The sequence below is a fragment of the Cynocephalus volans genome, chromosome 14 (assembly GCF_027409185.1).
Source record: "Cynocephalus volans isolate mCynVol1 chromosome 14, mCynVol1.pri, whole genome shotgun sequence".
Taxonomy (NCBI): domain Eukaryota; kingdom Metazoa; phylum Chordata; class Mammalia; order Dermoptera; family Cynocephalidae; genus Cynocephalus; species Cynocephalus volans.
In genome coordinates, this window is record NC_084473.1 from 69,854,930 (window position 1) to 69,878,849 (window position 23,920).

At 40.2% G+C, this 23,920-nt stretch overlaps 1 protein-coding gene across 1 annotated transcript in view; it reads left to right on the forward strand.

Annotated features, from left to right (window-relative positions):
• The first annotated feature begins 2,124 nt into the window (after positions 1-2,124).
• ALMS1 (ALMS1 centrosome and basal body associated protein) overlaps positions 2,125-23,920 on the forward strand; it is a 195,664-nt gene continuing 173,868 nt past the window's right edge. Inside the window, 3 exon segments of the mRNA XM_063078238.1 lie at positions 2,125-2,469; positions 15,212-15,214; positions 20,910-21,032. Coding sequence (XP_062934308.1) covers positions 2,125-2,469; positions 15,212-15,214; positions 20,910-21,032 — 471 coding nt within the window.

Consider the following 23,920-nt stretch of genomic DNA (forward strand, 5'->3'; position numbering starts at 1 on the left):
TGTCAAAATAATCAGTGAAATTAAGAGCAGTAGTAGGTCTGGGAAAACACACCAAAGAGTGTTGTTTCTCTGAAATGGCAGAAGAGCATAGGGAGTCAAAAGTAACAGGATGAAGATAAGGGAGATAACACTGAGAAATGATTTTGTTAGTTAATAAAGGGTATCAAAGTACAATAATAAGTAAGATCAGCAGTAGGATAATGATGATGAAGAATCAGAAAATTAATCTTGTTCTGTTGTCTTGGGTATAAACTGCCGAATTCTGCAGTCAGCAGCTTCTGGAGAATTCTGAAGAATCTTCAGTTCGAGGTCTTCCTGTGGAAGGGATGTCCAGTAGTCAGGAGAAAATGATGCATGTCTTGTAAGTTGGGTAACACGAATCCAGGGATCAATGTCGTGGAGTTTTACTGCTGGGTCAGTTAAAGTAAGTCTTTTCCATTGAGGCTCAAGGGAAATTTTTTTCTGATGCTTTTTCAGAAGACCAAATCTCCAGATTTCAGATCATGCAGAGACTGCTTAGGTGGATGCTTTGGAAATGCAGCTTCTACCTGTTGTTGATAAAGCAGGAGTTATCCTAGGAGCCCCCTGAAGCAATTAGTGATAGCAGCTTGTATTAAGGTAGCTACTACGTTGTTGTTGTTTTTGCTGCTGGTGGGTGTGGAATCTGGACCCTTGACCTTGGTGTTATTAGCACCACTCTCTAACCAACTGAGCTAACTGGCTAGACCAAGGGTGCATTTAGTATTGGAAGTAATTCACAAATACATGAGGCAGTCTGTTAGTAACTCAGAAAGAGATAACTTTTGGTTCCTAGATGGATTGATCTTATTGCCATCAAGGTAAGTGGAAGTACTTCAGGCTTTGGAAGTCGGAGGGTTCCTGAGAGCTTTGATAACTATATTTAGAATTCCATTAGTTCTCTTCATTTTTCCTGAAATTTGTGGATGATAAAAATAGTGGAGTTTCTAAGTAAAAAGTAAAGCTTTACAGAATTATTTAATAATAGTATTAGTGAAATGTGTGTCATTGTTACTGGACATTGGAATTTTCCATTCAGGAACACAAAATCGAGCAATTTATATTCATAACTCTCCAGGAAGGAGAAGCCTCCACCCACTGTAAGAATAAACGATAATAACCTTAATGTACTCATAGCCCATTCAGAGGAGTTCAACAGCTCTGAAGCTTTGGGCTCCAGGCCTTGTGCTACCTTTATAATTTTGCCAGTATGGGGGCCGAGCCGTGGCGCACTCGGGAGTGCGGCGCTGGGAGCGCAGCAACGCTCCCGCCGGCGAGTTCGGATCCTATATAGGAATGCCCGGTGCACTCACTGGCTGAGTACCGATCACGAAAAAGACAAAAAAAAAAAAACCCCCCAAAAAACCGATAATTTTGCCAGGATTGGGTCATTGGCAGGTAGGACATCTTTGGAAACATCCTTAAAACTACCCCGCCAATGTTGGTTCAATATCACTGTTAATTTAGTCCTTCACATTGGTTATTTCCTTTCATTATCACAAGCATGCTATGTGATGGCGTATTAATCTCATTTTATAGACACAGTCCCACCGCTGTAAGTAAGTGGTGATGCCAGGATTCAAACTCCGATCTTTCTGAGGCCAGCGCCCAGTTCTTAATTCCTCTACCACCCCTGATACTTTTCCACGGGCAGGTTCAAGCGCCCACCATACAGACTGCACATAGTTTTCAAAGGCACTAAACCTTTGAAAACTTATAATTTGTAAGTTTGGTTATCGGGGTTTGACCTAGGGTTTGGCTTCCCATACGTGTACGGGCAAAAATCTGGCCGAGGGCTAAATTCTTCCTGAGAGGATCCCTCTGAGCCCCGAGAGGTGCCCAGTACGCGTTTATTGTGAGCTTACAGTACTGTGAGCAAGGTCCCAGCCAGTGACGAGGCCGAGGCGGTGACGTCGCCTGCAAAGAACCCCCACCCGGGGCCCCGCGGGGAGTCCTTAGCAACGCGCGCGCTCTGTCCCAGCCCCGCCCCGTCGGGCGGCACGGCGCCTGCGCGCGGCCGCAACCGCCAGTCAGGTCCCGTGTCTCCCCTTCCATCCCCCCTCCCCTCTCCTCCTCCTCCTCGGCCGCCTAGAGCGAGACGCCAACATGGAGCCCGAGGACCTGCCGTGGCCGGGCGAGCTGGAGGAGGAGGAGGAAGAAGAGGAGGAGGAGGCGGCGGCGGCGGCGGCGGCGGCGGCGGCAGCGGCGGCAGCGGCGACGGAGGAGGAGGCAGAGAACTCGAACGAGATCGTGATGGTGGAGGAGGTGGAGGAAGAGGCGGGGCCGGAGTTGGACTCCGACTTTAACTACGACTACCAGGGTCTGGAGAGCACGGACGAAGAGGAGGACGAGGAGGCCAAGGCCTGGCTGCAGGCGCCCCCAGGCAGGACCTTGTTGCCGCCGCCGCCCCCGAGACAGCGCTATTCAGAGGGCGAGCGGGCCTCCCTGGAGGTGAGCCGGGCCGGGGAGAGGTGTGGGGCCGCCTTGGCGTGGGCCCCGAGCACTGTGCTCCTCTCGCTGTCACGGTGCCTGACAAATAATGAGCGCGCCTTTCAAGGCTCGTGGGGGGCCAGCTCGCCCCTGGGGCCCCCCGATTCCTGCCCAGAGGCTGGCTGACTAGTCCACGTCTTCAGTGCTCTCTGGCAAAGACACCTTTGTTTCCTTCCCCTCGGTGGACCCCGTGTTTTTTGGACTACCACAGATGTTCAGAGGAGCCAGTATCCCCCGTGTGTGAAGGGAAGAAACGCTTTGGGGAGGAGGAGGAGCTTATTGTGCCCTGAAGGAGGGGGAAAGGGCGGTGTAGGACTGAAGAGAGTTGTTACCCAGGGAATATCGTGTTGAGACAATGAACAGATTAGTTTGAAGTGCAGGACGACCCTGAAGGGAATAGTGTGGATTATGTACACTGCATGATCAGTTAGTCTTGAGAGGCTCCCCGCCGATTGTACTTGGCTGGACCCTCGTTTGTAGTAATAAAGGGGCTTAGAATGCAAGGGGCTTGTGATGTAGCTCCAAACAGTCTGGAAAACCAGAAAGCACAAAGTAAAACACAATAAAGAGCCGCTTTCATGGTTTACCCGCGAAGACCATTTTAAAGATAACCCTGCATTTAATTTACTGCTTTTCAAGGAGCAAGACCTGCGCTGTTCAGTATTGTAGACACTAGCCACGCTTGGCTCTTAACATCTGGATTAGTTAAAAATAAATTTAAAAAAAATTAGAAATTCACTGCCTCCGTTGTTCTAATCACTTTTCAATTGCTCAGTAGCCCACACGTGGCTAGCGGCTAACGTACTGGAGAGTGCAGATGGAACACTTCAATCATCACAGACAGTGATGCTATAGACTGGTAGAGTAGTAGTTGTTTTATCTGGTAAATATTCCAGTGGGTACTTAATTCATTGAGCGTATATTATTAAACCTTCACCATTTGCCACACATCGTAATGGATGCTAAGGAGACCTTCGTGAACCCAAACATTTTTGGTCCCTGCCTTCCTAGTGTTCAGTCTAGGCAGGGAGGCAGGACAGAAATTCACATGATCATTTAGATGAAAGTAAGACTGATATGTGCCAACGTGCAATGAAAGCATAAAGTAAGGTAATCTGGCCTTGTCAGTGAAACTGGGGAAAGCCTTTTTGAGATTATGATAGAACTGATATCTGAGGACAGATTAAGGTTAATTAGGCAAAGATGTAAGGGGAAAAAAGCACATGGCAGCGTACTGTCGTTTAGAGCACGGCGTTTACTTTTTTTTTTGTGTTTTTTATTTTTATTTTTATTTTCTTTCTTTATTATTTTTTTAAATTTTATTTTATTTTGTCAATATACAATGTGGTTGATTATTGTAGCCCATTACTGAAACCTCCCTCCCAACAATCTCCTTTTGGTTTGCTTGTTGTATCAACTTCAAGGAATTGTAATTGTTGTGTTTTCTTCCCTCCCCCCAGGTTGTTTGTGTATTTATTTATTTAAATATTAGCTCCCACAAATAAGTGAGAACATGATATTTCTCTTTCTGTGCCTGACTAGTTTCACTTAATATAATTCTCTCTGGGTCCATCCATGTTGTTGCAAATGGCAGTATTTCATTCTTTTTTATAGCGGAGTAGTATTCCATTGTGTAGATATACCACATTTTCCGTATCCACTCATCCGATGATGGACATTTGGGCTGGTTCCAACTCTTGGCTATTGTAAAGAGTGCTGCAGTGAACATTGGGGAACAGGCATATCTTCCACTTGATGATTTCCATTCCTCTGGGTATATTCCCAGCAGTGGGATAGCTGGGTCATATGGTAGATCTATCTGCAATTGTTTGAGAAACCTCCATACCATTTTCCATAGAGGCTGTACCATTTTGCAGTCCCACCAGCAATGTATGAGAGTTCCTTTTTCTCCGCAACCTTGCCAGCATTTATCAGTCACAGTCTTTTGGATATTAGCCATCCTAACTGGGGTTAGATGGTATCTCAGTGTGATTTTGATTTGCATTTCCTGAATGCTGAGTGATGTTGAGCATTTTTTCATGTGTCTGTTGGCCATTCGTATACGTTCCTTTGAGAAATGCCTATTTAGCTCTTTTGCCCATTTTTTAATTGGGTTACTTGTTTTTTTCTTATAAAGTTGTCTCAGTTCCTTGTATGTTCTGGATATTAATCCTTTGTCAGATGTATATTTTGCAGATATTTTCTCCCACTTTGTTGGTTGTCTTTTAACTCTGTTAATTGTTTCTTTTGCTGTGCAGAAGCTTTTTAGTTTGAGATAATCCCATTTGTTTATTTTTCCTTTGGTTGTTCGTGCTTTGGGGGTCATATTTATGAAGTCTGTGTCCAGTCCTACTTCCTGAAGTGTGTCTCCTATGTTTTCTTTGAGAAGTTTTATTGTTTCAGGGTGTATATTTAAATCTTTAATCCATTTTGAGTTGATTTTGGTATATGGTGAGAGGTATGTGTCTAGTTTAATTCTCATGCATATGGATATCCAGTTATCCCAGCACCATTTGCTGAAGAGGCAGTCTCTTCTGCAGTGTATAGGGTTGGTGCCTTTGTCAAAGATCAGAAGGCTGTAGGTGTGTGGGTTGATTTCTGGATTCTCTGTTCTATTCCATTGATCAGTGTGTCTGTTTTTATGCCAGTACCATGCTGTTTTGGTTATTATAGCTTTGTAGTATAGTTTAAAGTCAGGTAGTGTTGTGCCTCCAGTTTATTTTTTTGCTCAGCATTGCATTGGCTATGCGTGGTCTTTTGTTATTCCATATAAATGTCTGGATAGTTCTTTCCATTTCTGAGAAAAATGTCATTGGAATTTTGATGGGGATTGCATTGAATTTGTATATCATTTGGGGTGGTATGGACATTTTCACAGTGTTCATTTTTCCAATCCAAGAGCATGGGAGATCTTTCCATCTTCTTGTGTCATCTTTAATTTCTCTCAGCAGTGGTTTGCAGTTCTCATTATAGAGATTTTTCACATCCTTGGTTAACTCTATTCCTAACTTTTATTTTTTGGGTGGCTATCGTAAATGGGCGAGCTTTCTTGATTTCTCTTTCTGCATGTTCACTATTGGAGAATAGAAATGCTACTGATTTTTGTGTGTTGATTTTGTATCCTGCTACTTTGCTGAAATCATTTATCAGCTCCAAGAGTTTTTTTGTAGAGTCTTTAGGCTGTTCGATATATAGGATCATGTCATCTGCAGACAGGGACAGTTTGACTTCATCTTTTCCAATCTGGATGCCCTTTATTTCCTTCTCTTCCTGATTGCTCTGGCTAGTACATCCAACACTATGTTGAATAAGAGTGGTGAGAGTGAACATCCTTGTCTAGTTCTTGTTCTTAAAGGAAAAGCTTTCAACTTTTCCCCATTCAATATGATATTGGCTGTGGGTTTATCATATATGGCTTCTTTGTTAGGAGCCTTCTGATAACAGCTTCAATCTCTTTTATTGTTATTGGTCTGTTCAGATTTTCTATGTCTTCTTGGCTCAGTTTTGGTAGCTTCTGTATCCATTTCCTCCAGATTTTCAAATTTGTTGGCATATAGTTGTTTATAGTAGTCTCAAATGATTCCTTGTATTTCCAAGGTATCAGTTGTAATATCACCTTTTTCATTTCTAATTTTTGTTATTTGAATCTTCTCTCTTCTTTTTGTAGTTAGCCGTGCTAATGGTTTGTCAATTTATCTTTTCAAAAAACCAATTTTTTGATTCATTGATCTTTTGTATTGTTTTTTTGGTTTCAATTTCATTAAGTTCTGCTCTGATCTGAATGATTTCTTTCCTTCTTCTAACTTTGGGATTGGATCGTTCTTGTTTTTCTAGTTCATTAAGGTGAAGTATTAGGTTGTTCTCTTGCCATCTTTCCATTTTTCTGAAGTAAGCATTTTACGTGATAAATTTCCCCCTTAGTATTGCTTTTGCTGTATCCCACAGGTTTTGGTATGATGTATCATTGTTTTCATTAGTTCCAGTAAATTTTTTGATTTCTTGTTTGATTTCTTCTTGGACCCATATGTCATTAAGTAGAATGCTGTTTAATTTCCATGTGTTTGTATAGTTTCCAGAATTTCATTTGTTATTGATTTCTAACTTCTGATTTACTGTTTGTCTTCTGTGTTTGTTGGTGCCTTGGGTTGTAGATAACTTTTTTTTTCTCTTCCTTGTTGGTATTTTTATTTTACTAGTGGGTTTTGATTTTTCTTGGGTTTTTATGGCAGTGGTAGTTATTTTTCAGGTACCAAACCCCATTGAGAATTTCCTGTAAGGGTGGTCATGTGGTAGTGAACTCCCACAGTTTTTGTTTGTCAGAGAAATATACTATTTGCCCTTTATTTCGGAAGGATAGCCTTGCAGGGTAGAGTATTCTTGGCTGGCAATCTCTCTCGTTTAGTATTTTGAATATATCATCGCATTCCTTTCTGGCTTTTAGGGTTTGTGATGGAAAGTCTGATGTTTGTCTGATTGGGGCTCTCTTATAGGTGATTTGACACTTCTCTCTTTCAGCTTTTAAGATTCTCTCTTTGTCTCTGAGTTTTGCCAATTTGACTATAACATGTCTTGGAGAAGACCTTTTTGGGTTGAATACGTTTGGGGATCTATGAGCTTCCTGAATCTGAAGATATGTGTCTTTTCCTATACCTGGGAAGTTTTCTGCCACTATTTTGTTGAATATGTTTTCAGTGCAATCTCCTTATTCCTCCCCTTTTGGAATACCCATGAATCGGATATTTGAGCGCCTAAGGTTGTCTGATATCTCTCTTAGATTTTCTTCAATGTTTTTAATTCTTTTTTCTTTTCTCTTTTCTTTTTTTTTTGTCTGCGTGTGTTATTTCAAACAGCCCATCTTCAAGGTCAGAAGTTCTCTCTTCTGCTTCTGCAAGCCTGCTGGTTAAACTCTCTGTTGTGTTTTTTATTTCTTTGAATGAATTCTTCAGCTCAGAAAGCTCTGCTACATTCTTTTTCAGGGCATTGATTTCCTTGTACATTTCTTCTTTCAGGTCCTGTATATTTTTCCTTGTTTCATCGTGTTGTCTAGCTGAGTTTTCTTGTATCTCATTTAGTTTCCTTAGAATTATTGCTCAAAATTCCTTGTCAGACATTTCAAGGGCTTCTTATTGTATAGGATCTAGATCTTGAGAGTTATTACCCTTTGGTAGTGTACTTTCTTGATTTTTCATATTTCTGGTGTCTTTCCTTTGATGTTTAGTCATTTTGGCAGGGGATTTTATGGTCCACTGGTTTGACACTATTGTCTGTCTAGGATGCTGCTGGGACTGCCAATTTGGTACGGCTGCCTCAGTGTCTGCTCTGTTGCCCACTAGTGCCTCAGATGCGTGGTTGCCTCGGATCTTGGGCCTCTCAGGGGAGGTGCCTCTCTGGTCAGAACGCACTCGGCCAGGCTGCGGATGGAGTCGGGCAGTGGTGGCAAGGCCTACCTGATCGGTCGCACGTTGGCACCACAGGGCGTGTGGTCTCCGCAGATCTTGGGCTTCTCCCGCTGGGCGCCTCTGATTGATACGCACTTGGCAGGGCTGGGGATGGAGGTGGGCAGTGGCAGCAAGGCCTGCGTGCTGCGTCATGTGCTGGCACCGCAGGGCGCGTAGTCTCCGAGGATCTTGGGCCTCTCTGGCAGGGTGCCTCTCTGTTCAGCGTGCACTCGGTGATTCTGGGGACGGAGTTGGGCGGCGGCAGCAAGGCCTACCTGCTGGGTCGTAGGCTGACACCACAGGGTGCGTGGTCTCCACAGATTTTGGGCTTCTCCAGCTGGGCGCCTCTCTGATTGGCGCGCACTCGGTGGTGCTGGGGATGGAGTCAGGTGGCAGCGGTGAGGCGTACCTGCTGGGCTGCAGCTGGCACCGCAGGGCACATAGTCTCCGAGGATCTTAGGGCCTCTCTGGCTGGGTGCCTCTCCGATCAGCATGCACTTGGCGGGGCTGGAGATGGAGTCGGGTGGCTGGGTTGTGAACTGGCACCTGAGCATGGCGTTTTCAAGGAACCAAAGGCCAGTGTGGTTTAAGCACAGATTGCAAGCCTTTGTGTGCTATACCAGGGTTTTATGGGCTTTATCCCCAGAGCTTTGCGAAGTCAGTGAAAATGTTTTAAACAAGAGGATTTAGGAGGGTACTTCAAAAAGTTCATGGAAAGATTCATATTATCTTCTAATTCTATTTTTCCACTAACTTTTTGAAGTACTCTTGTATGATAAGATTTGTGTTTCAGAAAGATCACTTTGTAGAGTGGAGAACAGCTGTGACAGCAGGGAGGAATGGAGAGCAGCAGTAATAGGTCAAGGACACTAATGAGGAGGCCACTGCAATATTGCCAGGCAAAAATGATGATATTTTGGAATACAGAAGCGCTTGTGGATTGATTCAAAAGATATTTAAGAGGCAAAAGCATCATACTTAATAATGGATTGGATGTGGGAAGTGAGATATGCAGATGTTAGGTTACTGGATGAATGGTTATGCTAATATTGAGATAGGGCCAGGTTTGGCAGGGGGAAGCACTGGATGACCATGGTGGGGCTGATGGAATGGTTGGGTGGATGTTAAGATTATAAGTTTGATTTTGATGATTAGAGGAGAGGTCTGGGATGGAGATTTCAAATTGTAAGTCATCAACATATAGATTGTAATTAAAGCATACTGTAGACTATGTCTGTTAACTTTTATTTGTTCTATTACTTCTTTTTGAATAACTGTTAATATTTACATTTATATCTTCAAGCCCAGAGGAGGAATTTTTAAACTAGCCCACTCTCACACTTATTGCAGCCAATGGGAGAAAATTATTATCCTTTTTAACAGTGATCTATCTATGTAATACAAAATCTTGCTTCTTAGAGCCCCGAGTGTCCATCCCTCTCCCACCCCCCCAGTTTTTTTTCCTTTCTTTCAGAGAAATCAGATATTTTCTTATTTACTTCAGAGAATAGATGAAGGTGTAGCTGGTGTTCTGTATTAAATGTAGTTTTAAGATCATATAATGAATAGTAAGGTAATTTTTCCTTTATTTTATTGACATTAAAACTTATTGGCATAAGTTGGAAATGTGTTTGGAGGAGAAAATGTTTAATATGTTTCTTGCTAGAAATTTAGGAACTATGAAATTTTTTGAAGATGTTTGTTGTATAGCATTTAATGCAGTATAAAGTATTCAGAGGATACAATCAAATAATAGGAAATTAATTTCCATTAATTTCTTTCATTCAGTCTACTCAAGTTAAATGACAAGAATTGTAATATTTAATTTACTCTATCATACATCTCTCGCTAGATAATAAGAGTATTCTAGCTGTGATGTATAAGGCAGTGATTAAGTTTGTAGTCCTGTTATTGAGATTGAGCTAAGCCATGTATCTTAAATACGAAGCAAAATGCGATCAGCCTTACAAAGTTTTTTTTAAGAGTTCAGGGAATTAAGTAATTCAGAGCCTTTGCTGTGTTGTTTTTATTCTGGTCCTGCAGACCATTCCACATGGATCATTTCAAACACCTCTCCTTGTAATTCTTAAACCTAAATTTCTGAGTTATGCTGGGGAAAATAATTCAGTTCTGTGGGTTGGTATCACTAGAAATAATTGGTTTCTAACTTTTAACTGGGTCATAAACAGTGCTTGGAAATCTTATGTTTCCTCTGTCAACCTGTATTGGATTGTATTGTGTCCCCCCAAAGCTCTCTGGAGCTCAAATTGAGTTTTATGTATCAGAAACTTAGCCCCTGCTATGACTGTTAAGAGGGTGGGAAACCCTATTATGATAATTGATAGGTGGAGCCTTGAAGAGGTCCTTGGATTGTAGGACCATGCAGTAGTGAATGGATTAAAAATGGTGGTCAGGGGCATGGTTCTGAGGGCCTTAAAAGAAGAGGAAAGTCTGCCTTTTGCTCTCTGTGCTCTCTCTGCTTCCACCATCTTGCAATGTGAGACCCCTGGGTCACTGTCGCCACTACCAGATGGACTTTGGACTTCTCAGCCTCAGAAACTATAAGCAATAAATTTCGTTTTTCCTTATAAATCACCCACTTCCGTGTATTCTGTTATAAGCAACACAAGAGGACTAATACACAACCTAAATAACAGATAGGGAGGCTTGCTAAAAGGAAATAATGTTTATTCTGGAATTGGCATTGCAGTGGGAATGTGTGTGCCTTAGTAAACTAGTAAACTATGTGCATATTCAGGGAGGTAAGTGAAGACAAAGGTTTTTAAAGAAAAATGAAGATTACATAGTTTTAAATTTTTGAGTTTTTGAGTCTTTCTGATAGTTCTTGATATCAGGCATTTGTGCATGAGTACCTTTCTTTCATGGCCTTCCCTGCTCTATTTGTTAGTCAGTTTTGTTTTTTTTTTAAACACAAATTACTCTATTTTGATTTTGACAACTGTTGTGAAAATGGAACAATTTGGTCAGGCTCCCCTCGCCGCCTCGGAACCAGTTCAGGGTGGTTTGGTAAACATTGTGTGGGTGGAGTATGTACGCCTGCAAGGCTGTGCCCCTTTGGCTGGTTTTTACTGCCTCAGGCACCCGCCCTGCACAGCCATGTTTTTCCAGACCTGCAGCTTCCAAGGAGCCTGTGGCTGGTTACCTAGCTTATAGACCTGTGTGAAGGGGTCTGGTGACCCAGCCTGGCATGGAGGGGTCCGGTGACCCAGCCAGGAATGTGAAGGGTTTGTGACCCAGTCTGTGAATGGGCTTGAGGGGTCTGGGAGCTTCAGACCCAGTCCTAGGTCAACCATCGGCCCAGTCGTTGCAGGATTACCAGCAGGTGAAAGAGCTGGGACAACTAGTGTGGTCGCCTAGCTTTACATTTGGCGTCATGAACAGGATTAAGAACTAGATGGTTGGCACTGTGAGCAGGATTCCAGGCCTTAGCAGTAGCCCTTGCCGTAGCAAGACAACAACTTTCACACCTTTGTCAGCTTCTTCCTCCATCTTCACTCTTATTCTCTAGCCCTGACCTACCTTTCAACATCCCCCTCTCAATAACAAGGGTGGCACCAGTGTGAGGTTGGACAGGCAGTTGCTGGGTAGGTGACCTTAGAGGATAGAACATCTCCACGGAAGACTAACAAGGAAAACCTATGGTCTATCTTGGAAAATATTCCATTTACACTTGAAAAGAATGTGTATTATGCTGCTCTAGGGTAGAGTGTATAATTGCTTCCTCCAGTGTTTGGTAGAATTAACCAGGGAGCCCATATGGGCCTGGTACTTTTTGTTTAGGAAGGTTATTATATTAGCCCAGTTCTGTTGCTTGTAACAGAAATACCTAAAACTGGGTAATTTGTAAAGAAACAATATTTATTGCTTATAGTTTTGGAGGCTGAGAAGTCCAAAGTCCAGGGAACACATCTGGGACAGCCATGTTGGTGGGTAGTGACTCTTCACAGCAAAACATGGCAGATGGCAGAAGCAGAGAGAGAGCTAACTCCTCACTCCATCTCCTTTAAAACCCTCAGAACCATGCTCATGACCACCAATTAACCATCAGTGGATTAATCCATTTACTTGGGCAAGGTCCTCAATCACCTCTTCAAGGTCCCACCTTTCACTTACCATGTAGGATTTCCCACCCTCTTAACTTTCACAGTGGAAGTTAAGTTTCTAACACATGGACTTTGGGAAACACAATTTAATCCATAGCAGTTATTAATGAATGATTCAGTTTCTTTAAAAGATACAGGCCTATTCAGATTGTCTCTTTCTTCTTATCAGAGATTTGTCTTTCAAGGAATTGGTCTGTTTCACCTAGGCTATCAAATTTGTGGGCAGAGAGTTGTTTATAGGGTTCCTTTATTATCCTTTCAATGTTCATGGGATCTATTGTGATGTCCCCTCTTTCATTTCTTTTTTTTTTTTTCTTTTTTGTGACCGGTAAGGGGATTGCAACCCTTGGCTTGGTGTCACTCACACCGCACTCAGCCAGTGAGCGCACTGGCCATCCCTATATAGGATCCGAACCCGCGACGGGAGCGCTGCTGCGCTCCCAGCACCGCACTCTCCCGAGTGAGCCACAGGGTTGGCCCCCCTCTTTCATTTCTGACATTGGTAATTTGTGTTTTCTCTCTCTTTCTCTTTTTATTAGTTAGCCTTGTTAGAGGCTTATTGATTTTAATGAGCTTTTCAAAAATCCGCCTTTGGTTTCACTAATTTTTTTCTACTGATTTCTTGTTTTCAATTTCATTGATTTCTGCACTTATTTTTGCTTTTCTGCTTACTTTGGATACGATTTTTCTTCTTTTTCTAGTTTCCTAAGTTGGAAGCTTAGATGATTGATTTTAGATTTTTCTTCTTTTCTAATATATACATTCAATGCTGTAGATTTCCCACTATAAGCACTGCTTTTGCTATATCACAGCAAAATTTTAAAATTCACTTGAGATTTATTTTTTGTCCCATGTGTTATTTGAATTGTGCTGTTTAATCTCCATATATTTTAGGATTTTCCAGCTATCTTTCTATTGATTTCTAGTTTATTTTTTCTTTTATATATTTAAATTGTACAGCATGATGTTTGGATATACATAATGAAATGGTTACTATAGTCAAACATATTAACATATCCATCGTCTCACATCATTACTTCTGCCCTTTCTTTTTGTGGCAAGAGCACCTAAAATCTTTTTTTGTTTAGCAAAAATCCTGAAGACAATACAATGTTATTAACTATAGTCCTTACATTATACATTAGATCTCTAGACTTGTTCAACCTTCGTAATGGCAACTTTGTATTCTTTGACTTACATCGCCTCAATTTCTTCCCCACCACTGGCCCTGATGATTGCTGTTTTATTCTGTATCTCTGTATTTGAGTTTTCTTTTTTTCTTTTTTTCTTTTTATAGATTGCATGTGAATATACGTGAGTTCATTCAGTATTTTTCTTTTCCCTCTGTCTGGCTTATTTCACATAGCATAATATCCTCCACATTCATCCATGTGTGGCAAATGGCAGGATCACTTTTTTAAAGGCTGAATAATATTCCATTCTATATATACTTAACATATACATGACACAGTTTCTTTATCCCTTTATCAATGGATACTTCAGTGTCCATATCTTGGCTATTGTGAATAATACTGCAGTGAACTTGGGAGTGCAGATATCTTTACAAGGTGGTGATTTTATTTACTTTAGGTATATATCCAGAAGTGGGATTGCTGGGTCATATGATAGTTCTATTTTTAATTTCTTTAGAAACCTCCGTACTATTTTTTCTTAAATGCTTTACCAGTCTACATTCCCACCAACGGTGTACAAAGATTCCCTTTTCTCTACACCCTCACCAACACTTATCTCTTCTTTTTGGTAATAGCCATCCTAACAGGTGTGAAGTGATAACTCCTTGTAATTTTGATTTGCATTTCCCTGGTGATTAGTGATGTTGAGTGCCTTCCCATACACCAGTTGGCCGTTTTTCTTTCCTTTTTTTTTGTCTCGTTTTTAAATATTTCATTCCTCCCTCCCTCCCTCCCTCCCTCTTTCCCTCCCTACTTCTTTCCCTCCCTACCTTCCTTCCCCCAGCCAGTACAGGTATTGAACCCTGGACCTTGGTTGTTACCAGCACCACGTTCTAACCAACTGTTCAAGTGTAAGCTAACAGTATAATGCCTACTGAATTGTAGAGGTATCCTGAGACCAAAGAACTAAGCTGGCAACTCCATATGGCTTACAAGTTTGCTGTTATTATTGATGGGTGATTACTTACAGGGATTGGGTGAAACTGTGTAGCTGCTTTCTCTGCAATGGGGGGAATAGTTGAAGCTTATAAGGGACTCAGAAACAAAAGTGGAGCTCTGCCAAAGAGAGAAAGGCTGCGGAAGTGGAAGATTACTAGGCACCTTGCAGCCTTCTCTTGCTTATGTTTGGGGTTGCCAGTGCCACTTCCCTTATCTTACACAAGTATAGCATTCTGTCTTTTCCCTTCCTCAGTTGCTAAGCAACTTGTGCAGGGGGAAAATTATAACTATTGAAGCCATAACTCTGAAGGCCAGGAGGATGGAATGATTTCTGGCCAGCATCCCTACACCAGCTGAACTAACTGGCCAGCCCTTCTTTTTTTCTTATTTGGAAAAAATGACTATTCAGGTCCTTTGCACATTTTTAAATCATGTTGTTTGTTTTTCTGCTATTGAGCTGTGTGAGTTCTTTGTGTATTTTGAACATTAACCCCTTATCAGATATATGGTTTGCAAATATTTTCTACCAATTTGTAGGCTGCCTTTTCATTTTGTTGGTTTGTTTCCTTTGCTGTACAGAAGCTTTTAAGTTTGATTTAGTTCCATTTATGTATTTTGCTTTTGTAGCTTGAGCTTTTGGTATGATATCCAAAAAAACTTACCAAGACCAAGTCAAAGAGCTTTTCCTCCTATGTTTTTTCTTTTAGGTATTTCATGGTTTCATTTCTTATGTTTTGTTTTCTGCAGTTTGAGTTAATTTTTGTGTGTGGTATAAGATGAGTTCAATTTCATTGTTTTGTATGTGGAAATCCAGTTATCTCAGCACCATTATTTGAAGAGACTATGCCCATTGTGTCTTTTTGGTATCCTAACTGAAAATTAGTTGACTGTATATGTTTAGATATATTTCTAGGCTGTCTCTTCTGTTCCATTGGTCTATATATCTGTTTTTTATGCCAGTATCATACTGTTTTGATTACTATAGCTTTGTAGTATAATTTGAAACTAGAAAGTGTGATGCCACCAACTTTTTCTTAGAATTCCTTTGGCTATTAGGGGTCTTTTGTGGGTCATATGAGTTTTAGAATTGTTTTTTCTACTTTTGTTAAGAATACTATTGGAATTTTGATAGGGATTGCATTGACTCTGTATTGTTTTGGGTTAGTATGGACATTTTAACAATATTAATTCTTCCAATCTATGAACAAGGGGGTATCTTTCCATTTATTTGTGTCTTTATTTCTTTCTTTAGAGTTTTATAGTTTTGAGTATACAGATCTTTCACCTTGGTTGAATTTATTCATTAGTCTTTTTTTAATGCTGTCATAAATGGGATTTATTTTCTTGATTTCTTTTTTGGATAGGTAGTTATTTGTATGTGGACATGCAACTGATTTTGTTGCATTTTGTACCCTGTAGCATTACTGAATTTCTTTATTAGTCTAACAGTTTTATTTATGAGGTGTCTGGGGTTTTCTACATATAGGATCATGTCATCTGTGAACAGAGATAATTTAACTTCTTCCTTTCAATTTGTATGCCTTTTTCTTTTTCTTGGCTAACTGCTCTGGCTACAACTTCTAATACTATCTGGAATAGAAATGGCAAGAGTGGGCATCCTTGCTTTTTTCCTAATCTTACAGGAAAAGCTTTCAGTCTTTCACCCTTGCATATGATATTAGTTGTGGGCTTTTCACATACTGCCTTTATTATGTTGAGGTAGTTTTCTTCTATTCCCAGATTGTTCCATGTTTTTTTAATTCATGAAAGTGCTTGTTCTGTTTCAACTGGGATCATCATGTGTTTTGTCCTTCATTCTGTTAATGTGATGTATTACATTGATTTATATATGTTGAATCATGCTTACATTCCAGGAATAAATACCATTTGGTCACAGTGTGTAATCTTTTTAATATACTGCTGACTTTTGCTTGGTAATATTTTGTTGAGGATTTTTACATCAATATTCATCAAGGATATTGAACTGTAGTTTTCTTTTCTTGTAGTGTTCTTGTCTGACTTTGGTATCAGGGTAACACTAGCCCCATAGAATGATATGGATGTGTTCCCTCCTCTTAAATTTTTGGGGAGCATTTCAGGAGGATTGGTCTTAATTTTTCTTTAAATGTTTGGTAGAATTTTCCAGTGAACCCATCTGGCCCTGGGTTTTTTGTTTTTTTTTAAAAAAAATATTATTATTATTATTTTTACATTCTGAGATGTTGTTGGGGAGCAGTTGGGTGGGGAGAGAAGAGGGGAAGGCGAAAGGGGATGGGGTGGGAAGAGGAGGAAGGGGAGGTGTGGGTGAGACCCGTGGCATCCCCCTCATTCTGCAGGGGAGACTGGGGCACTTGCAGCAGTGGCTCAATGGTCATTGCTAAGCTGGATGCAGACATCAGGGGGCCTTGGCTGAGGGCCTTGGCTCCCTGCCTCCCCATCTCGGGAGCCTAAGGCCCTTCCAGTGGCACTTGGTGGTCATTGTTGGGTTGGATGTGGATGTCTGGGTGGCATGGATGAGGCCCTTGGCTCCACCCACCAGCTTGGGAGCCTGGGGTCCTTCTGGTTGTGACCTAGTGATTGTTGCTGAGCTGGATGTGGACGTCAGGGGGGCGTGGTTGAGGCCCTTGGACCCCCACCTTGGCTTGGAGGCCTGGAGGGCTTCCAGCTGTGGCTTGGTCATCACTGGGCTGGATGCAGATGTGGGGGGGGATGGCTGAGGCCCTTGGCCCTCCCCCAGCCCCACCTTGGGAGCCTGAGGGGCTTCTGGTCTTTCTATGTTTTATAGGTGTTCTTTGGTGGTGTTAGACTTTTACTGGTTAATATAAGAACTTTGTCTCTGATCTGTGGGTTTTTTGTTTTTTCTTTCAGTTCTGTGTTGGGATTATTCACTATTCCCACCACTTAAACTCTTCACTGGGACTAATTTGTTGTCCTTTGCTTACTTCTAAAATGGGAACCTCCTGTGGTTACCAGCACTTGAACCCTGTGGTTGAGCTAAATTGCTGCTTTGCTGAAGATTCTCTGGGGAAGGTTTTTTTTGCAGCTCAGGTTTTAACTATTGACCACGTAAGCACTTCCGCATCTTAGGAGGTTCAGTACACCTGGGTTGTATGGAAACTCTGGTCTGGGCCTGAGTCTTTTCAGCAAACTTCATCCCTGTAGTTCTGTATTCATGACCAGTCTCCAGTTAGTGGTCCTGTGCTGATTGGAGGGCAAATCAGCTGTCCATGCTGTGTCCTGGTGTCCCCTGGTGGGACAGTCTCTTCTACCCCCTGTACCAAACACTTCCCATGGGACTGGCCATGTGCCGGTACCTTGTGATGACTTAATGTCTTCCAAGTGGCTCCTTTTTTCAGTTGTTTGTGGCCCCTTGCTCCTGTGGGGAACATGGGAACTGTGTTAGTGATCTTGCTGGCCTGGGGACTGCCAAGGCCCTCTTCTCCCCAGCAGCCTCCAAGCAACTTCATACAAAGGACACAGAAGTGCTTTTGCCAGCTCTTGCTTTGTATGCTCACCAGGGCCAGCCTTGAAGTGGTTGGGGCTCGAAATGGTTGTAGCGATCTTTTCTTTCTCATTGTGGCTTTTCCTGCCTTCACAAACTTCATAGGTCTTTCCTCCTCTTCCCCTGAGCTCTAGCAGCTGCAGCTTGGCAGGCATTGCTTTTTAATAGTTGTAAATTGGTAGATTGTGGGAGAGGGTGACGCTGGGTACTGTCTATTCCACCATCTTGACTGGAAGTCCTGATCATTTTTATATAAAGTTCTCTATTTGGTAACTATATATTCTTTTGAAAATTATCCACTTTTTGTGACTTTTCACATTTATTATTTTATTTATTTTGTAATTCTCTACTTTTTGGGAATTTATATTGTTTATTTGTGCCTTCCCCCCCCTCATTAATTTGACTAGGGATTTATTTATTAAATAGGTCATTTTGAAATTATTAGCTTTTGGTTTGTTGATCATGTCTTTGTTTTTTTCCTAATTTTTGTTTCGGTATGTTTTTAGTTTTATTAGTTGTTTCTTTTCTTTCTTTGTGCTTTCTTTTTTCTTTTTTCAGCTTCTTGAACTGAAAATTTATTTGATTGATTTTCAACTCATCTTCTATTTAATAAATACATTTAAGGTAATGTGCTTCTGTCTAAATATCAGTTTAGTTGCATCCCATGAATTTTGATGTGTAATCCTAAAAATTTTAAGTTCTAAATATTTTATTTTTTTCTTTTGTTTTATTTTCTGTTGTGATTTTTCTCCTTAATCCCTGGTTCACCTGAGAGTTATAGTGTTTCTTGTGACAAATTTCATTTATTTTAAAATTGTAACTACATTTTGTTTTCCAATTTCCATTACAATTTGAGCTATTTAGATATGTAGAAGTAGAAAATAGTATTTTAGTTTTTTTCTTTTTGTACTTGTTTTTTAAAGTAATTGCCTTGCATTCTGAACACAATCTGGTGATAGAAATTTTAATAATTAGTTGAGATTTATGTTACTAGTCATCGTGAAGCTTGTTTTTATAAATGTTCCTTTTATGTTTGGGAAGAATTTTCTCTCTGATTGTTGGATGCCAAGTATTAAATAAGGTTATTAGATCAAGTTCTTGTATTAGTTATGTTTTGTCTGTTTGCTCTGTCAATTATTAAGAAAGGTGTTATAATCTCCCACTCTTATGGTAGATTTATCTTCTTATAGTTTTATTAATAAGATAGCCTCAAAATACCTAAAGTTAGGTGTATGCAAATTAAGAGTTGTTATATCTTCCTGGAGAATTGATGTCATTATATAGTTATCCTCCTTTTTACCTAATAGATTTTTTTCCCTTCTCATATTGACTTGGCTAATACACTGGTTCTCAGCTGCAGCCATTTTGGCCCCTATGGGATATTTGGCTATGTCTGGTGATATTTTTTATTGTCACTACTAGGGGGATCTGGGGTGCTACTGACATTTAGTGCATAGAGGCCAGGGATGCTGTTAAATACCCTACAGTGCACACAGGATAGCTTCCCACAACTAAGTATTATCTGGTTCCACATGTCAATTTTGCCAATGTTGAGAAACCCTGATATTATTATGGTACAAAAGAGATAAAGAAAAGTAGGAATAGCATCCATTCAAGAAAGGAAGGATTTACAAAACTAAAATAGGTAGTTTTGAGTTAAGAACAGGTGAAAAAGACCCACTTAGTAATTTGAGATATGAAATATTACTTTTTATGTCTGTGTGTGTAGGTATGTAATATAATAATTTAATGTTTTCTTGGCATATTACTTTCTATACTTTTATTTTTAAACTTTGTGTCTATGATGTAGTTATAAAATAACGTGTAGCTTATAAATAGCATATAGCTTTTAAAATTTGATCTGACAGTCTCTTCTCTAAACTAGAGTGTTAGCCATGGTCAAATGGGATTCATCCCAGGGGTGCAAGATTGGTTCAATATATGTAAGTCAATAAATGTGATATGCCACATCAAAATCAAGGACAAAAACCATATGATTATCTCAGTAGATGCAAAAAAAAGCATTTGACTAAATTTAACATCACTTAATGTTAAAGACTCTCTGCAAATTGGGTATAGAAGAAAAATATCTCAACAAAATAAAAGCCGTACATGACAAACCCACTGCCAATATCATCCTGAATGGGGAAAAGCTTTCAGCTAAGAACAGGAACAAGACAAGGATGCTCACTCTCACCACTCCTATTTCACATGGTGTTGAAGCCCGAGCAGTCAGTCAAGAGAAAGAAATAAAGGTCATCCAGATTGGAAAAAATGAAGTCAGATTGTCCCAGTTTGCAGATGACATGATCCTACATATAGAAAAACCTAAAGAGTCTGCAAAAAAAACTCTTAGAGCTTGTTGGGCGTCTCCAGCAGCCTCACTGGACCCCAACAGGTTTTTCCTTTCCCTAGAGGGTTGGGGCCAAAGGGATTGCCCTTTTTTCTCCTCCAGGATGTGGGGCGGAAAGAGATTTCAAGAGATGGGTGAGCACGCCACTGCTCTCCCAGATAGGGAACAAACACATACACACGCAACGGGGGGGGGGGGGGGGGGGGGGGGGTTCTGTCAGGCAGTTCTGTTTATTGTAACACAAAAGATCACATTTATATGCTTAGCAGGCAGGGATTTCCAAGCTTAGGCCAATCCTTGAAAAGGTCAAATGTGCACATGCCTTGCCTCTCTATGCGTAGCCCTCCCCCTTAACTTCCCTTGGGCACCACCTTTTATCCGTTTAGGCCATCTGTTGTTTTTGCTTAGAAAAAGGGTGTGGTCCCATAAGAGCTGATAAATGATTTCAGTAATGCTGAAGGATATAAAATCAATACACAAAAACCAGTAGTGTTTCTATATACCAATAATGATCTAGTAGGAAAAGAAATCAAGAAAGCAAGCTCATTTTCAGTAGTTACCAAAAAAATAAAATACTTGGTAATCAGTTTAACCAAGGAGATGAAAGATCTCTACAACAGAAACTAGAAATCACTGCTGAAAGTCCCCATTTCCTTATTTTTAAGTGAAGATAATAACTCTGGTAGTGGTTGTGAAGTTGAAATGTTATGTATGTATGTTACGTATGTTAAAGTGCTTTATAAACTGAGAAGTTTGATCTAACTGATAGGTTTTTTTTATTGTTGTATAATTGCAGTGGTTATGTTATTACCCTGTTTAATTTCAGGGTAATACCTTGCTTTTTATTTTCAGGTTGTTTCATTGACCAGTCATGTATGGCAACAGTCATATTAAGGCAATAGTAGAACACAAGTTTCTGATACTAATGTGGTCTCTTTGGAAACAATAGCAGAGTGGGGTTCTGGGGATGATCAGGTGTGTCTTCTGTAACTGGTAAACTATTTTTCTTTTGATAAGCAGCACAAGAAATTCTGATTTAGCTATGAAGTATGGAAGGAGGTAAATTCAATTTTTCCAATATTTCATTTTTATAGTCCATCTTTGTAACCTTTAGAACAGCAGTTCACTTTTTTGGGGGTTGCCTGTCTCAGAACACACATTCTTCAAAAGTATTCAAAAGAGATTTTGTTTATGTGGATTATCTATATAGATATATGCACAAAATCAAAACATTTAATAAAATTTATTTTAAAATGTATCTTAAAAATAACATTCCATATTTCCACATTACCATAAATAATATATTTTAAAGTGAAAAATGCCTGTTTCCCAAAACAACAACAAAAAATTAGTTGCGAGTATAGCATCGTTTTACATTTTTGCAAATTTCTTTAATGTGTGGCTTAATAGAAGACAATTAGTAGATTAGTCAGATTCTCCAGACAAACAGAACCAATAGGATGGAGATATACATGCATATATATACAGATTTGTGGAATTGGCTTATGTGGAATAAGGAATTAGTGGGATAAGGAATTGGCTTATGTGATTGTGAAGACAGAAGTCCCAAGATATTCAAGCTGGTGACCCAGGAGAGCTGATGGTATAGTTCCAATCCAAGTCCAAAGGCCTAGGAACCAGGAGAGCCAGTGGTAATAAGTTCTAGTCTGAGCCTGAAGGCAGAAGACAGCTGTCCCAGCTTCAAAGACAGAGAGAGCAAATTCTCTCCCACAGTCTTTTGCTCTGTTTAGGCCTTCAATGGATTGGATTAGGCCTGCCCACACTGGGGATAGCAATCTGCTTTACTTAGTCTGTGGATTCAGATGTTAATTTCACCCAAACACACCCTTACAGATACACCTAGGATGATGTTTAACCCATGATCTGGACACCTTATGACACAGTCAATTTGATACGTAAAATGTCATAGCTAGATTCTGATTACTGCTTCTACATTCATTTTATTGGGGTGTATTGTTTTGGTTGAAGTGTATGAAGGCCAATTCGGCCTCATATAGGTAGGTAGGTAGTTAGAAAAGGGAGGCTTTTATACATTCCCTGAAAGGTTGTCAGTGACCCTCAGGGATCCTAAGACCACACTTTGAGAACCACTGATCTAGAACATAGTCATAAACTTAGAAGAAACAGAAACATCATGAGCAGATAGGAAAAAAGCTCGTATATGGTTTTTGGAGGAAAAAATGCAGCATTACTTATAAAGCTTAAAAGCTTGATTATCTAATCTATCAGACTTCTTGGCTATCAGATTTCTTCTAGCGTTTTGTTTTCTCTAAAATGCTGTGGTTTTCTGTTAGATGCAACGTATGGACGAAGGGAGATTTGCTATCACTGAGAGAAAAGAGTAAAAAGAAACCCTCACCAGAAAAAGCACAGTAACTCTGGGCCCATTAAATGAAAAGGGATTGTTCTGGGTTGAATTGTGCCCCTAAGTGATGTGTTGAAGTCTTAATCCTAGGTACTTCAGAAAGTGAACTTATTTGGAAATAGGGTGATTTCAGATATAATTAATTTGAGATGAGGTCATACTGGAGTAGAGTGGGCCCTTAATCCAATATGACTGGTGTCCTCATAAGAGAAGAGAATAACACCATGTGAAGAGAAAAATATACAGGGAGAGGACAGCCTGTGAAGATGGAGGCAGAGATTGGAATTAATGCTGCTACAAGCCAAGGAATGCCTGGGGCTACCAAAAGGTAAAACTAGGGAGGAAGTTTTCTCCCCAGAGGCTTCAGAGATAGCATGACCCTGCCAACACCTTGATTTCAGAGGGAGCATGACCTTGCCAACTTCTGGCTTTTAGAACTGAAAATAAATTTCTGTTGTTTTGGGTCACCCAGTTTGTGTCATTTTGTTATGGCAGCCCTAGGAAACTAATATAGGTATATATTCCTAAATGGTTAAATTTTCCCTGAGGGAATGTTTATGGCAGAGCAGAGTCCAAAAATTGATGTCTTCCTTTTGTCCCTGTCTTATAAAATGTGAGCCATGATGGATCATAAAGCACTTCATTTCTGCCTTTATGCCTGGTTTCTTTAGAATAGCTGGAGCATTATGCCACTTTTTAATTCTCTTTGCTCTTTTCTCCTTTTGATTATTCTGCTCATTATTCATCTTTGTTGCTGTCATATGAGTTACTTCTCGTTATTCATTGAAAACTATAGCTCTTGCTACATTGTCTTCTTTTTTTAGTTTCTTTCACTTCAACTTACATTACCCATCCAATGCCTGAAGTTCTCAGATCTCTGATCTAACTTCCAGAGATCTTTACTTCCTTACCTCCTTCCAGCTTTCTCTTGCCCCAACTCAATTATCCATCCCATGGTCACAGTCTAGACCTTGTCATTGCCAGCAACACTTGAGTACAAGTGTCTCATCCTGTCTTCCTCTTCAGCTACTGTCTCATTCAGTCTTCTACTCTGTTTCACTGAAATTTTCAAGAGTTACCTACATTTTCTGTCTCCATTTCCTGATAACCTGCCCTTATTTTTTTAGCATCAGGTTTATTGAGGTATAAATTAAATATGGCAAAATTCACTCTTTTAGGTGTATGATTTGTCAAATGAGCATTGGCAAATATATACAGTCATGTGATCGCTACCACATTCGAGATATACAACATTGCCATTGCCTCAAAAAAGTTTCTATTGCCCTTTATATTCAGTCACCCCCTCTACCCCTAGTCCTTAACACTGATCTGATTTGTGTCTGTATAGTTTTGCCTTTTACAGTTCTACAGTGTGCAGATTTTTTTCACTTGGCACATGCTTTTGAGATTCATCCATGTCATTGCATGTATCGGTAGTTGTTTCTCTTTAATTTTTATTGCTGAGTAGCATTCCATT